The 16856-nt window shown below is 54.5% G+C and overlaps 1 protein-coding gene across 1 annotated transcript in view; it reads right to left on the reverse strand.

Annotated features, from left to right (window-relative positions):
• SYNDIG1 (synapse differentiation inducing 1) overlaps window positions 1-16856 on the reverse strand; it is a 105517-nt gene that overhangs the window by 52776 nt on the left and 35885 nt on the right. The window contains exon 2 of the mRNA XM_062202240.1: window positions 11647-11784. Within this exon, the coding sequence (XP_062058224.1) occupies window positions 11647-11784 (138 nt within the window). The remainder of the gene's footprint in view (window positions 1-11646; window positions 11785-16856) is intronic.

The following is a 16856-nucleotide window of genomic DNA, read 5'->3' on the forward strand; positions in this document are numbered from 1 at the left end:
CTTGGTGGATGGGTGCGGTGGTATTTTAGATAGGGGGCACTGCCAGCCGGAAAGTCTAAAGAAGCACGTCTACAAGGGGAAAGACCACAGAGCTACTTCCTGCGACTCAAACAGAACTGCCCACCAGGATGACTGCAGAAAGAGATCCCCCCAGGCTAGAAGATCAAAGGCGCAGAGGAGAATCAAGAGTCAAGTCAGTGAGAAGTGTGGGCTTACACAAACAGATGACATCTGATGGGAAGATCAGCACCAAGGATAGCACCACTCAATCTTGCTCATGAACACAAGCGCCAAGTCCAGCAACATGCAAGGCCAGTGGCCAGTTAGGGGGAACTCAGAAAGCAAAGCTGGCTCAATTTTTTGACAGTCAGTGTAGCTCACCGCGTGAGTGGGTTAAAGGAAACCACCCAGCTCGGGTTTTCATTTGCACAAAACCTTTTGATAAATCCAACATCCACTTATGACTCTAAAATAAGGGATGGACAGAGCCTAAGGGAATGTTGGGAAATTTTCCTTAGATAGAACTAATCAAAGACAGGGCTCCTGTGGAAGCCACAGCTGTGGTGACCTGGACGAGAGACAGGGAGGTATAACAGGGGGATGCTTGGGGGAGGAGCCTGTTCTTCTATCCCGAGGATCCTGGGTCATTCTATTTTTTTACCCAGGTGGTGGTTATGTCGCTGTCTGCTTGAAAATAAAAATGTGTGGATGTCATACCATTTGGTAAATAGTTACAGAAATCGTTTCATGAATCATACCATGCACCTGATGATATACTGCACATTAGGATCATTGTCACAAAGCCCTCATTCTGTGATATTGATATCCCTGTTGTTGAGAAAAAACAGTATAAACATATGGGTATATAATCTCTACATATAGAGTGAATGTGGCAAAAGGTGAAAAATTGTTGTCATAAAGCTAGCAGTACAAATTTATAAAAAAGAAAAGTTGTTTAGCCCAGCTATGATGTTTGTGTACTGTGCTCTCATTTTCAGCTAAGACAGGGTTGAGAATTCTCGTGGCATCAATGGTGTTAAAACCAACCAGCAAAGAAACACAAAGATGCGTGGGAAGGAGAAGACGGCCCTCTGGCTGTCTGTGTTTGTGGTGGTTTTCTTCCAGGCTTCTCCGTCTTGCTGTCACAGCTGCACCACAACAGCTGTCACGCTCGAAGGGTCCTACACTTGTTTAATTGACGATATCAAAGAAATCCTTTCACCGATTTTTTTCCAAGAAAAGATCAGTTATCCTGGCCCAAATTTTGAAGCTACAGCATTGATCCTTTGTTGTAAGGATGCACTGATCAAAAATAATTAAAGAACAATAATTTTCCCTAGGGAAATTGTGAACCAAACTCAAGAACAAAAAACGTGACCACGAATGAGATGAGACTCCAGGGGAAACCAGACAGGAGTGCATGCAGAGAGTTTTTCTCTGTCTGTTGCATGTTCTACTGCACCTGCTGTGGGGTCTGTCCACCGGGGCTGCAGCCAGCCTGCTGTGGGATCCTTCACACATTAAACCACCTGTAGGGGTCAGCTTCCTCCCCACCCACCATTGTCAAGAGAGCAGACTGCTTATCAGTGTACCTGGACTGAAATTTGCAAAATGGGGGCATTATCAGTCCCCATTTCCCCAGATGACTGTAGGATTTAGGCACTACTGTGCACCTACAACACTCTGCATGAGGCCTGGTTCCTATTTAGGGCAACACTCACAGCCATTCTGGCTTCACAGGCGTGGAAGCGTGGGAGGCAGAGGCCCTCACCCTGCACCTGTGTCCTGCCCATCTGTAGCAATGAAGCACAGTTTCTGTCTCGGCAAGGACTCTCCTGGTCATGCCTACATGGCACTGTCCCTGAGGTGAGACTGACCAGGAGGGTTCTGATCTGGCTGACTCAGGTCATGCTACACGAAGGCTGGATGCAGGCTTGCTACGTCACTGGAGCTGGGATTGTATGTGATCACTGGCCTTCAGCACACCCACAGCACAGCACTGATACCCCCTCACTTCCCTGGAGGCCCCTGCATTGCAACAACACAGCGGTGCATCCCCTCACCGGCCAGGCTGCAGCTATCAGACAGGGAGGATGCATTTTTAAAAAGGTTTATTTGAAGGTCAGAGTTATGGGGGGGGGGCAGAGAGAAGGGAGAAATCTTTCATCTGCTGGTTAACACCCCAAGTAGCCACAATAGCCAGAGATATGCCAATCTGAAACCAGCAGCCAGGAGCTTCTCCTGGGTCTCCCACATGAGTGCAGGGGCCCAGGCACTTGGGCCATCCTTTGCTGCTTTCCTAGGAGCATTAGCAGGGTAATATATTGGAAGTGGAGCAGCTGGGACTTGAACCAGAGTCCATACTGGATGCCAGTGCTGCAGGTGCCGGCTAACCTGCTATATCACAATGCCGGCCCCCAAGGAGGATGCTTTGTGACCAGTGGCCATGTTCAGTTTGTACAGAGATGGACCATGTGAACAAGACAGGCATTCGGTCAGAGCCCACTGATTCCATCTGGGAGGGGACTGGGGGTAGATTGAGGACCTGGACAACCCAAGTCCAGGTGAGAATGTGGAGGGAGGCAGAGAGCAGGCTGAGTGAGGATGAGAATCTGCAGGTGGGTGCCTCACTCCCTGTGGCTTAAGCTGCTATACCACAATGCCAGCCCCCAAGGAGGATGCTTTGTGACCAGTGGCCATGTTCAGTTTGCACTCCCTGTGGGAGCCTAAGAAGAGGACTGGGAGGTTTTGCATTTAAAGTTCCTGGCCAAACACACACAAGGAATCTGAGTAATTCCCTCTCCAGCCCTGCATGGGAGACCCAGAAGAAGCTCTGGCTCCTGGCTGAAGATCAGTGCAGCTCTGGCCATTGTGGTCATCTGGGGAGTGAACCAGTGGATGGAAGACTTCTCTCTCTTCTTCTTTTTTTTTTTTTTTTTTTTTTTTGACAGGCAGAGTGGATAGTGAGAGAGAGAGACAGAGAGAAAGGTCTTCCTTCTTGCCGTTGGTTCACCCTCCAATGGCCGTTACAGACGGCGCATCTCGCTGATCCGAAGCCAGGAGCCAGGTGCTTCTCCTGGTCTCCCATGTGGGTGCAGGGCCCAAGGACTTGGGCCATCCTCCACTGCCTTCCTGGGCCATAGCAGAGAGCTGGCCTGGAAGAGGGGCAACCGGGACAGAATTCGGCGCCCCGACCGGGACTAGAACCTGGTGTGCCGGCGCCGCAAGGCAGAGGATTAGCCTGTTAAGCCACGGCGCTGGCCACTTCTCTCTCTTCTTTCTCTCTCTACACCTCTGCCTCTCTGTAACTTTACTTTTTAAATAAATAAATAAATAAATCTTGAAAACAAATCCAGCAAAGCTGCCGTGCAGAGCTGGCACCAGCAGCCCAGGTGGAGACTGGCAAGGGAAATGCTGCCTTCCCTTAGGAGCAGAAACCAGGTCCCTCCTGGGTCCCACAGGGTGCATCTGAGTGACGGGCTCTCACACTGAATCCCACAATGACCTCCCTGGACCTTTGTGGAATTTGCAGAACCCCTTATTTAATAGCAGGAAGAAAGGCCAGCAGGCACGTGACTTCCTATTGGGCCAGCAGGCGTTTGACTTCCTATCTCTCCTCTGCGGACAGCAGCCAAGTTGGGAGGAGTAATAATCATGTTGGTGTGTCTCATTCCCCAGGACTGCTCGGTTCCCTGCTGTGCAGACCGTGCAGGACACTTACATCCTTCCTGGCTGCTATTCCACTGAAAACAAGCTGTCGGGATTGCAGATTTAAAGAAGTGACTCCCTCTTGGGAGATTTGTGATGTCTCAAGCAAGACGCATGGAGCTTTGGAAATGCTGAGGCACCCTCGGGTGGAGGACCAGGCAACACCGAGCAGCAAGCAGAGGTGGCAGTGATGCGGGGGCTGCGGGCTCGGCACCAACGACCTCGTCCCTGAGGGAGGTCACATGGGCGTGAGGTGCAGGTGCACAGGGCTTGGTGCTGCTCCCTCAGCTCCCTACAGTCCTTCCCTTTCTTCATGCTGTGTTCTCCTTCCTGCAGGCTGGCAGCCCTGGGGAATCCCCCTCTTCCTGTGCTGCACCTGCACCCGGGAATGTGGCTGGAGGAACCATGCAGCCTGTGTGCAGCCTTGCTCCGGCGCCTCTCACCCTAATCCTTCTGCACCCCAGCTTCCACCCCCACAGCTCCTCTAGGGGACATCCAAGGGCTTCCTGCCCACCCAGCAACCCCCAGGGCACATGCCCCACACCAAGGGCAGCACCCTCCATGGTCCTCCTGCTTCCTGATCCACAACAGCCTTTATCAGAATCTCTCCCCGCTGCACTGCTGTGTCCTTGCTTCTCTCTGTTGGAGTTTTTTCATCCCAGGCAAATATGCTGCACTTCCTCCTGCTCCAAAACAAACAAACCAACAGGCTCTTGACATCTCATTAACCACCACCCCTCAGGTTCTGTTGACAGCAAAGCTCTTTGCAAGATGGAACTGGATGCACCGCAGCTGGCTGCTCGCCTCCCATGCATGCATTCTGCAAACTTTTTAACTGAAGGCTGCCACACGTCCAGGAAAGGGCACACAGCCCAGGTGCACAGCCCAAGAATTCTGGCAGTGTGCTGCCAGCGGCTGGATCAAGAAAGGGAGCAGCTCCAGTGCCCATGGGTCCCTCTTGTGCTGTACCACAGGACCTGCCACCCTGTCCCAGTGGCATGATTGCTGGGTCCTCCTCACCTCCTCCTTCCGAAACCCGCGCCATGGGGCTGTTGCTTCTTGCACACCCTTGAGGCTGCTGGCCAGTGGGTCTATGTCCCCCTCCAAGGTTAATGCCCAGCTCTTCTCTTATATTCATGTCCTCATCCCTCACATCTCCCGTGACCTCCAGGGGTGCATGCCCAGCCACTGCTCAGCACCTCCACCTGAGCACACTGCAGACTCGACTGGGTCTGTGACAAGCTCCATGTGGCTCCTGGACATGCCACCTTCCCGCTGTGAAAACCCCTGCTCTGTGGATCCTTGCCTGCCTTCTCTGTTCCTCTCATGGCACAACCACCACCTGTGAGTGGTTCTTCCAAAAGACATCTTGCATCTCCCCATCTTTGTAAAAAAAAATTATTTTATTTGAGAGAGGAGGGAAGGAGAGAGAGAGAGAGAGAACTCCTATTCAATGTTTCAATCCTTAATGGCTGCAAAGTTGGACCTTGCTAAAGTGGAGAGCTGAGAATGCCCATGGGGATGGCAGGAATCCAATGAATGGAGCCTCCCCCACATCATCTCAGGGTCGGAGTTAGTCGAAGCTGGAATTGGGAGCTGGAGCTGGAACTACCCAGGTCCTCCAATATGGAATGCAAAGGTCTTAAATGCTAGACCAAACATGTGCTCTTTCCCACTTCTTAATAAATCCCCAGCCACCGGGGCCAAGGTTGTGGGGCAGTGGGCTAAGTCACCACTAGCAATGCCCATGTCCCATGTCAGAGCACCTGTGTGAGTCCAGACTGCTGTGTTTCCGATGCAGCTAATGCACCTGGGAAAGCAGGTGGCCTGACTGCTTGGGCTCCTGCTGCCCACAAGGGATTCCTGGATGGATGGGGCTTCTGGCTCCCAGCTTCATCTTGGTGCAGCCTGGGCTGTTGCAGGCATTTGGGAAGTGAAACAGCAGATGGAAGATCTCTCGGTCTCTGTCTCTGTGTCACTCTGCCTTTCAAATAATCAAATAAATCTTTACAAAAGCAAAGTCCCAGGCGTGATCCTGGTCCAGGCTGCCATGGCCATGCTCCTGGACTGTGAGAGCAGCCTACAACCCTGGCTCCCGGGGCAGAGAGTAGCAGATGGCATTTCTCCTATGCTCAGTGCCCCAGTGGTTGCTCATCCCAGATAGGCCAGCTCCTTGATCCAGCCTCCAGGGCTCTGTGGCATCTGCTCTCGCTAGCCACTGTCCTGCTCCCTCTGTTGCCCCACTTCCTACTTACACACCCAATGGGCAGCTGGCTCCATGACTCCTAGCCACTGTCATGTTCCTACCCCAGGGCCTTTGCATGGCTGATCCCCTCCTGGAACAGCTCTTCCTCAGTGGCTCGTTACGGCTCAGGCCTGCAATTTTATCATCCAGTGATGCCGTCTTCTCATCAGGTGTCCTCATGAGCACCTTATTCAAAACTCCCCAGCTCCATACTCCCCAAATCCGTTTCCAGCTGCTTCTACTTGGAGCATCCTGTGGCTTTACTTGGTTTATTCCCTGCCACTCTCCCTGGGCATGGCAGCTCTGGGAAGGTGTGGGGGTGGGGGTGGGGAGGAGGGTTTTTCTGTAGTCTTCACTGCTGCCTCTGGGGCCTGGCCTGTGACAGCCTGCAGCAAACACTGCATGAGTGGATGAATGGCCGTCCAGGCTGCTGCCAGCTTTCTCGTCACCAACATGGGATTCTCTCTCCCCTCCTAACTTGCCCGATGCCCTTTGCTGGGCTATTCATAAAAGTCACAATCTGGTTCTGCATACTCCTTTCTCATTTAATTATTGCTGTAACATGGCAGTGAGTAAAGGAAAGAGCATTCTACGGAGTGAAATGCAATGAAGACATCCTAAATGCTTGGATGCGGGATGCTCAGCCCGCAGCCTCAGCATGTGGAACCCAGGCCTGGAGGGTGCCCGTTCCAGACTGGAGGCAGCCTCTGGGTGACGATCTCCAGCTTCAGACTCCAGTGGTATGAGTGAGGGGCTGTGAGGGTAGACACCACATCATGAGACATCAGGCATCTCCCGTTCTGCCGCCCACATCCCGACTGCAGTGGGTGGATGTGGATTTAGAGACAGACGCTGTGGTTCTGTCACAGGTGCATTCCGGGGAGCAGGTGGCCAAGACACCCACACCCCACATCGGAGCACCAGAGTTTCACACCCAGCTCTGGCTCCTGACTCCTGGCTGCAGACCCCAGGGAGCCAGCAGGTGATGGCTCAGGTGCCTGGGTCCCTGCCATCTATGTGGGAGACCTGGACTGAGTTCCTGGTTCCTAGCTTCAGCCCTGGCCCAGCTCTGGCTGTTGTGGACATCTGGGGAGTGTTCCATCATTTCTCTGTCTTTCTCTCTTAAGGAATATAAAAAAGCATATTATATTGCAGAAATTGGTCTTGAGAGTTATACGGACAGATATTGGCCTCACGCACCCACGATCGCTGCCTTTCTGGTTCCTGTGTGTTATTTAATCCTTGAAACTGTTTGTTCATCTGTCAAATGGAGCTAACAATCCGCTCCCTCTCAGACTCACTGCAAGTAAGACGGAGATGGCGGTTCCAGGAAATCACCACCACTCGGGAGCGCCTCTTGTGAGACGGGGCCCCGCCACCCACCCCGCACCGCACGCACCCTCCAGCGCTCTGTAAAGCTTGCCTGTGTCGAGACTGGGTCAGCCGACTCACCCCGGTGGGGGTGAAATGCAGCTGTGGACAGAGAGCCACACTGCCCCGCCCGCACCTCCATCTCAGCTCAGGGCCCAGCCGGCCACCTTCCCCGAGAGGGTGGCCTCCAGGCCAGAGCTGCCCAGGAGCCCTACACTAACCAGCTCTGGCCTTTGTCACATCACTCAGCCTCCTGACTCCCGAGTCCCACTCCACAAAGTGGACATAGTCAAAGCCACACGTCACAGAGTTCCCACGAGACCGTGCAAGTTCAAGGGCGTTGCTCAAACTTGAGCACCGCCAGAATCAGCCTGAAGATTTGCTGAAAATGCAGATCTCTGCACGCCACCCTGGCAATTGATGGAGCAGCTCCATGGCAGGGCCATGGAAACTCTGAAAGTCAGAGTTACAGAGAAAGAGAGGTCTTCCATCTGCTGGTTCACTCCCCAGATGGCTGCAATGGCCAAAGCTGGGCCAGGCCCAAATCAGGAGCCAGGAGCTCCTTCTGAGGTCTCCCATGTGGGTGGCAGGTGTCCAGGTATTTGGGCCATCTTCTGCTGCTTTCCCAGGTGCATTAACAGGGAGCTGGATTGAAAGTAGAGCATCAGGACTCAAACTAGCATCCTTACGGGGTGCCAGCATTGCAGGTGGCAGCTCTACCTGTTGAACCACAGCGCCAGTCCCAATAAAGTACATTTCTAACAAACACTCAGGGGATGCTGATGCTGCAGGTACCCAGCCACATCCTAAGAAGCAAAGGTGCCCTTAGCATAAAACTTGGTGCATGGTAAGGTAAAGTGCTTGGCCTGGCCGTAACCCATGGCACACCGCTGCTGGGACTACAATGACTGCTACTTTACCAACAGCTTCTTGGAAATCTGCCTTTTCCCAGGTGCCACTACCCTGCCTGTCCATCTGGATGCTGCAGGTTTGCAGTATGGAGGAGCTGTTGTCACCAGCTGCTCCCTGACCACCTCTCGGGGGCTTCTATCTTGTGCACTTCCCAAGCTATGCGAGTTGTTTTAACACAAGTGCACAGATCAAGAAACGGGCATGAAGAAGGCACTTGCTAAGCAAAGAACTCCAGGCTTCTATGTCCATGGTGCCACTCCTTCTCCTCCCCACAGCACAACTGCATCAAATCACCATAGTCTGTTGTAATGCTATCCTTGAAGGGCTGTGTACTTTTCCTAGAATTCACTGAATGGTCACTGTGACCAGGAGCAAGGCACAGCCTCACTGGGATCCGTGAAAATAGGAAAAAGCCACAGAAGTCACAGGTATTGTCAAAGATTTCCTTGAGACCAGCATACAGGCTTGGGAAGAGGGTGTGTGCTGTGGCACTGTCAGGGCCCCTTGCACTCCAACAACTCGGCATAACAGGAGGCACTGGCCATGGTCCAGAGATGGCCCTGGGCTGCCCCTATCTCCAGTCCATCTGTTTGGAACAGCCTGCCTCGCCAGCACTGACTTCATGTAGTGCAAGGATTCTTAGAGCATGCGTGTCCCATGTGGTGCCACACGTCCTGCCCTTGGCAGTGGCCTGCTAGCAATGGTGTGTCCGCAGAAGCAGGCACAGGGTGCACATGGCCACGGGACCCGCGGTGATGCTGCACTGGGTGCTCAGCCTCAGCCCAGGTCTGCAGCAACACCCTGAATGCCGCGGCTGCTAACGGTGCAGGGGACCACTACCCAGGAGCGGGCCCAGCGTGGGAGCTCCAGTCCGGGACTGGGACACAGGCTCTGCACAGGAACTTCTTTACAAAAACAGTGCCTCAGAGTTGGCATTGTAGCATAGTGGGTAAAGGTGCCACCTGCGACACCAGCATCCCACATTGGTGCAGGTTTGAGTCCTGGCTGCTCCACTTTTAATCTAGTTCCCTGCTAATGCACCTGGGAAAGCAGAGGAGGACAGTCCAAGTGCTTGGGCCCCTGTACCCATGTGGGAGACCAGGAGGAAGCACCTGGCTCCAGCTTTGGCCTGGTATTGTGGCCACTTGAGGAGTAAACCAACAGATGAGAGTGCTTTCTCTCTCTCTCTCTCTCTCTCTCTCTCTCTCTCTCTCTCTCTCTCTCTCTCTCCCTCTCCCTCTGTAACTCAGCCTTTGAAATAAATAAATAAATCTTAAAATAAAAAGCATCTCTTTCTGCCTCCTGATTCCACTGAAGTAAAACCCATTCTCGAAGTCCAATGAAAAGAAAGGTTGAGGACCCTGAGCCCGGGGTCCCCCTGTCCAACTTCAACAGTGACAATGACCCCTGACCTCTGCAAGAGTCTTTGACCTTCCCCTCCAAGGAGTGTTCCCTGCGCCTCTCTGGAACCCGCCTTCCACCGTGGCAGCTGAACAAATCGTAAAATCCTTCTCTGCCCTTTCAGTTATTAAATGTCACGAATCATCACCCTGCAGCCTCAGGCGCTCAGGCTATGTCAAGAATGAGATTACCTTCTGAGGAAGAGGATCTGAACCACCATCTCCGCCACGGGCAGCCTGGACTTCTCCCAGCGCTGCAATCTGGTAGACAGAGGTGCTGTCCATGCTTTGCCCTCCAGGGATGGACTCAAACCCCAGACTCGTGGGGCAGCAGAGACTGGGCACCATGCAGCATCCTTAGGGATTTGCCGTCTACTCTCTTCCGTGAACAGCTAACCCCTCTCTCCCGGTGGAATCCTGATCACAACCACAATCCCAGTCTGGCAACTGAACTATGGCTGGTGTTGGTGGTATCCCCTGTGGCAGATGTGCATGGGCTTGTCCCAGCGGCTGGGCCCAAGAGAGATGAGAGTGGCCCCAAGATGCAGAGCTTGGGGTAGGTGAGAGATCTGGGGATGCCTCTGATGCCCTGCCTCGTTCAGCTCACGGCAAAGTTGGGGCTGCCCAGGCTGTGCCAGGAGCCGGCTCTCTCTGCCCTGTGGCAACACAGATCTTGCCTGCTGCAGACTCCTAATCCAGGCTCTGAGGGCCACTGACACAGGTAGGGCGGACTGTGGGCACACGTCTTTCTCCAGATCCTGGTACTTCTCAACCTGCGGCACCCAGCAGCCTGGCCTTGGGGTTCAGGGTCACCTGCTGCTATGACACAGCTGCCCAGGCCCTGCCAGACACCAGGAGTCTGGCTTTGCCCCTGGCGTTCCTGCCACTGGAGTTGGCGGCTGATGACATTTGCAGGACAAATGCACACAGAGCATGCTCAGAGAGGCCCTTGAGGCCAGAGCTGGGCTTGGAACAACTGCTCAGGCTCACTCTGGGGATGTAGGATTTCACAGCACCCCTATGTTGTCCTCCAAAACCACCCGTGCTCCACACCACCCTGCCTGGATGTGCTTTCCAGCTGCTCAGGTCCCTGGGACTCACAGGAAGGGGTGGGAGGCAGTTGCCACTCAGGGTGTGCAGCTGGGAAAAAGAAAGCCACCAAGGACATGACCAGGGTTCCCCTCTGGCCAGGCATATCCCTTCAACACAGCAGCTGGACTCATCTTGTTTCCAAGCTGAGAGAAAGAAACACTTCCAACAACGCACCTGCATGGCAACTTCAGCCCCAAGATCCGAGAAGCCGGAGGGGGATCCCTAAGAAGCAGCTCCCTGGGAACCTGCCATGAGCACTGGGTGCACCTGCGGGGCTACCCGTCTCCTTGCTTAGGTTGGGGCAGTGGTGGTGCACGGTGATGCTGTACACACACACCCCAACTGGCTGGCGGAATTGTCTTTCTCTGGCTTACAAGAGCAAGGATACAGATGATTGCTGAATGATGGCGCTTCCTGTGCTAGAGCAAAAGCATCATAAAAACTGGATTCTCCAGGGGGAACCACACCGGGCTGCGGATCAGCACGTTCAGCAGTCTCCAGGAAATGTGCCATTCCCGCAGCACAGGCCAGCTGTGGCAGAGCGAGAACCTCCAACAAGGTACGCCATCCTTTCTCCCTGCCTTCTCACTGCTTTTCCAACACTGGACTTGGTCCCATTGGTGTGACCCCCATGCCCAAGTTGGAGGTCAGAATCCCTAAGATCACCTGCTGGCTACCAAAGGCCTGCCTGCTTCCTCAAGCAGGCCACTTCCGGAACACTGTCCTGCCTTTGGGAGGGACGCACCCACATCACGCCCTGACCCCCAGGGTGCCGGGCAGCTTCTCCGGCTGATATCCAGCCACTCCGCCATGGCAGGGATGACACAGATCTCCGAGGCGTTCCTCCCCTGGATCCCTGGGCTGCTCCTGTCCTCACCACCGCATGCTGTGTGCACGGGTGGCCGACGGCGCTCCTACCTCGTGGGACAGGTAGAAGGCTGCGATGCCCAGGGGCCAGAAGCAGCAGAGCATGGAGAAGACGCTGAGGCCCAGGTGGTCCCGGGGCGGCATCATGAGGAAGTTGTCCTCACTCTCGGTGTCACTCGAATAGTCGCTCTGCAAGAGAGAGAAGAGGCATGAGAGCACCATCCCAGGGGGTGCCCCAGCATGGGGGTTCTGTGCCTGGCTGGTACCATCAGTGTCATCATCACAGCCAGCATGGCGTCACTGACACCATCATCACAGCCAGCATGACGTCATCTGCACCAACACCATGACCAGCATGACGTCATCAGCATCAGCATGTCCAGCATGGAGTCATCAGTGTCATCATTATGGCTGGCATGACATCATCACAGCCAGGATGACATCATCGTCCTGGCCAGCATGACTTCATTCATCAGTGCCAGCACTGCAGCCATCATCACGGCCAGCATGATGTCATCAGTACCATCATCACAGCCAGCATGACGTCATCTGCACCAACACCATGACCAGCATGACGTCATCAGCATCAGCATGTCCAGCATGGAGTCATCAGTGCCATCATTATGGCTGGCATGACATCATCACAGCCAGGATGACATCATCGTCCTGGCCAGCATGACTTCATTCATCAGTGCCAGCACTGCAGCCATCATCACGGCCAGCATGACGTCATCGTCGTGGGCAGCATGGCCAGCATGTCATTTGTGTCATCAGGCAGCACCCATACAGCATGACCTGGGCAAGGTGACTCTCACTGACAATAGGAAGGCAAAAACACCACCCACAGCCCTCTCTTATCTGCGGGGACATGGTCCCCGTCCCCACAGCACCCCCAGTGGATGATGCAAGACTGCAGACAGCACTGAACCCTATACAGACTCTGCTACCTCTGCCTAGTTCGTGAGTGCAGACAGTGAGAAATGAACACCACTTACAGTACAGTAGAACAACTGACCACATACCGATAACCTGGACAGTCTGCCATGCTGTGACATGGAGGGTGGCGTGGACAGACCACGCAGACACCACCGGGCTAAGGCGCGAGCTACGACCTAGCCGGGTGGAGCCCTAGCCGGGTGGAGCACGATTTCATCTGGGCCCTCAGAACCACACACTACTCGAAACCTTACGACTCATTTATTTCTAGAATTTTCCATGTCATGTTTTCAAGTCTCGGTTGGCCACAGGTAGCTGGAATTGCAGAAAGCAGAACTGGGGCTAAGAGGGGACCACGGCACAGGCTCTGGGCTTGTTCAGTGCTGTGCATCACCCCATGGAGACTACGGGATGTTTGGGAGCCGAGAGCAGGATGGTGGGGAAAAGGTGTGGCCCACTGAAGGCGGGGGTTGTGGTCTGCCAGAGCATGTCCCTGGGGACTTTACCTTGCTTTCTGAGGCCTCCCTTCCCCACCAGCAGACAACACAAGTAATGCCAGTGTGGACAGAAGGAGGACACTGCCCCTGAACTTCGCCTTGGACTCTGACCTGAAGACCCACCTTGGGTCCCGCCGTCCACCCAGACCGGGCAGCTGCCTTCCCAGCTGGCTTCAGACTCTGCTACTGCTGCTTCCCATGACAGCAAAGCAGGTGTAGACATAGGGAGTTTTTTAAAAGCAGCTCAGGTGATTCCAACACTCACCCAGCAGTGAGAACGACCTCCCACACCTCCCACCAAGGGTGCAGCGTGGTCCCAGGCGCAAGCAGCCAGTGCCAGAAGCACTCCTAGCCCCAGCAGCGCCTGGTGCAGGGACCCCTCTTTCCTGCCCGCTCAGTGCACCTGCCCGGCCCTTAGAGTGGATTTTCCTGCCTTGCTGGCTCCTGCTACCTTCAGCTGACTCATGAAAACATCGGGTCACTCTTTCCACCTGCCTATCCCCTGGGGAGACGGAGCTGTACCTGACTCCATGATGTCCTCAAAAAACAGTCAGCAAATGTCTTCTCAAAGGAGGATCTGTTGCAAGCCTCCCTGCCCCGCCTGCCCCACCATGGTGTGGATCTGGAGCTGCATGAGGGTGACCCGTGTGGACAGAGCCTGCCATCCATCTACCCTCTGCCCCCACTTCCTGCTCCTTGGAGGAAGTCCTCAGGTGACAATGGTATCCTTTCCTCTTTTGATAAATGAACCTGCACTCAGAGCCTCTGTGGCCTCAGCAGAGCACAGGTGCTCCCTGCTTGAGTCGGTCCATGGGCTGGGAGCACACAGGCACCTGTCCAGGGGTTCATTCAAATAACAGACAGGGACTTCTCAGGGACCCTGCCTGGGGGGGGGGGGAACTGGTGACTCACTGTCCTCCTACAGTCCTGTCCCTGCTCCCCACCCCCAGACCTGCAGGATGTGTGTGTGGCTCTCTGCCACCTGCTGCACGGCTCTTCCTGCACCTGCAGCCTTCTGTTCCTGGAGCCACGACTATGAGATTTCTGCTGTTTTTACTCGGTGCACCTCTCCTGTGGTCCCCTCCTCTGTCTCCCAGAACAGTAAGGGGAAATGAAAATTACTGTCGTCAAGGCTATCAGAGAAGGGAAAGGAGGCCGCCCAGGGGTAACCTAATTCCTGGGAGACAGACAGGAGGGCTGCGACTGTCCAGCTGGAGGCGCTGAGTCTGCATTCTTTCCTGACCGTGCCTCCCTCCACCCCACACCCCCAGGCAGCCCTGTCCCCTGGGGACCAGGCAGAGTCCCCTGGGAAACAAGTGACTCAGAAGTCATAGGCTGAGCTGCCCCAGAAGGTCCAGCCTCTGAGAGGCAGGGGGCAGAGGGAAAGCACAGATGGTCGTGCGTCAGCAGCGCACCTGGGCAGCAGATCGGCCGATGCTTCTTTCTTTAAGCTTCGTGACACTTTTATGCATCAAGCATGCTGGATCCTGCAGGAGACCCCGGAGGTGGCCGTTCTCACGGTTTGGTCCCGCTGTTCCCATTTAACAGCGGATCAAGCTGAGACTCCAGGAAGTACCATCTGCGGAAGCGCAGCAGCGACCTCGGCTGGGCTGTGCTGTCCCCGGTCCCCATGCCCAATGGAGCACCGCGGTCCTGTGACTCTGCTTTCTGTTACTGTAACAAAATGCCTGAGGCTCTTTAAAAAAAAAATATATATATATATATATATATTCGTTTATTTGTTTAAAAGTCAGAGTTACAGAGAGAGAGAGAGAGCGCTCTTTTATCTGCTGGTTCACTCCCCAGATAGTCACAAAGACCAGGGCTAGGCCAGGCAAAAGCCAGGAGCCAGGATTTCCTCCAGGTCTCCCACGTGGGTGCAGGAGCCCATGCGGTTGGGCCATCTTCTGCTGCTTTCCCAGGCGCATCAGCAGGGAGCTGGATTGGAAGTGTAGCAGCCGAGACACAAACCGGAGCCCATATGGGATGCAGGCAAAGCAGCAAGTGGCTTTACCCACTATGCTACAATGCTGGCCCTGAGATAGGTAACTTTTAAGGAAAGGAGTTTCGTTTGGAAGTTCAAGGTAGAGCAGCCAAGGGTGCCGAGGGCCTGCTTGCTGACAGGGCTCCCAGGGCAGCCCAGGGCACCATGTGGCAAGAGTACATGAGAAGCAGCTGAGGTCTCCTTCTTTTCTTTATTTTTTTTAATTTTTTTTAATTTTTTTATTTTTGACAGGCGAGTGGACAGTGAGAGAGAGACAGAGAGAAAGGTCTTCCTTTTGCCGTTGGTTCACCCTCCAATGGCCGCCACGGTAGCGCGCTGCGGCCGGCGCACCGCGCTGATCCGATGGCAGGAGCCAGGTGCTTCTCCTGGTCTCCCATGGGGTGCAGAGCCCAAACACTTGGGCCATCGTCCACTGCACTCCCTGGCCACAGCAGAGAGCTGGCCTGGAAGAGGGGCAACCGGGACAGGATCGGTGCCCCGACCGGGACTAGAACCCAGTGTGCCGGCGCCGCAAGGCGGAGGATTAGCCTGTTCAGCCACGGCGCCGGCCTCCTTCTTTTCTTATACAGGCACCATCCCACTGGCTCGGGGCCCCATCCTGGTGGCCTCATGTAGCCCTAACTGCCTCCCGCCTCCAAATCCCACAGCTGGGTTGGGTCTCCCCGCTCCTCATCCTCCCAACAGGGTGTGATTTCAACATGGGGTTCTGCGGAGACACTCAGAGCACGGGAGCTGGAAGCAGGTGAGCAGTATGCCACAGTTCCCAGGAAACCAAGACCTGGACTTCAGGGCAGTGTCCCAAACCCTCACCAGTTCTCGTTCAGAAGCATCAGAGTGCCAAGCTCAGGAAGTGGTGAAGCCTTAGTTGCAATCAGTCAATTCTGATGGAAAGACATTTTCACAAGAGAGACAGGTTACAGGGAAGACGGGAGCATGCCAGCTCTGCTACGCGTTCACTCGGCTGTCAGTGGGTGGGTGCTCTCTGGGGATGAGTGGCCATGGGGGCAAAGGGGAAGCTACAGCCTGGGAAAGGCTGTGCAGACACAGACCTGCTGAGCAGGGCAAGTGCACAGGGTGCTCCAGGCTAAGGAAGATGCATTGCAGGATAGTAACAGTAGCAGATTGGGTGACACACCGGCATCTCATATGGGTGCCAGTTCGAGTCCCAGTTGCTCCACTTTCTATCCAGCTCCTTGCTAATGTACCTGGGAAAGCAGCAGAAGATGGCCCAGGTGCTTGGCCTCCTGCACCCACATGGAAGGCCTGGAAGAAGTTACTGGCTCCTGGCTTTGGATTTATTTATTTGAAAGGGGGAGAGAGAGAGAAAGATAGAAAGAGATACCTTCCATGTGCTGGCTCACTCCCCAAATGGCCACAGTGGCCTAGGGCTGGGTGAGGTTGAAGCCAGGAGCCTGGAACTCTCTGAGTCTCCCATATGGGTGGCAGAGGCCCAAGCTTGGGTCATCTTCCATTTCTTCCCCAGGCACATAAGCAGGGAGCAGGGTGGGAAGTGGAGCAGCCGGGACTTGAACAAGTGCTCTGAAAGGGGATGCTCGCCTTGTAGGCAGCAGCTCACACTGCTGTACCACAACACCAGCCTGGAAAATTTTACTATAAAAAAGCATTTATGTTATTTATTCAAAAAGAGGGGGTTCACTCCCTAAATGCCACAACACCCAGGGCAGGGCCAGGCTGAAGCCAGGAGCCAGGAACTCGGTCCAGGTGGCCCACATGGACAGTAGGAACCCAGTTATTTGAGTCATCGCCTGGGGCCTCCCAGGGTGTGCACTGACAGAGATGGAGTTAGGAGCAGGGGCTGGGAA

Source organism: Lepus europaeus, chromosome 10 (assembly GCF_033115175.1).
Source record: "Lepus europaeus isolate LE1 chromosome 10, mLepTim1.pri, whole genome shotgun sequence".
NCBI lineage: Eukaryota > Metazoa > Chordata > Mammalia > Lagomorpha > Leporidae > Lepus > Lepus europaeus.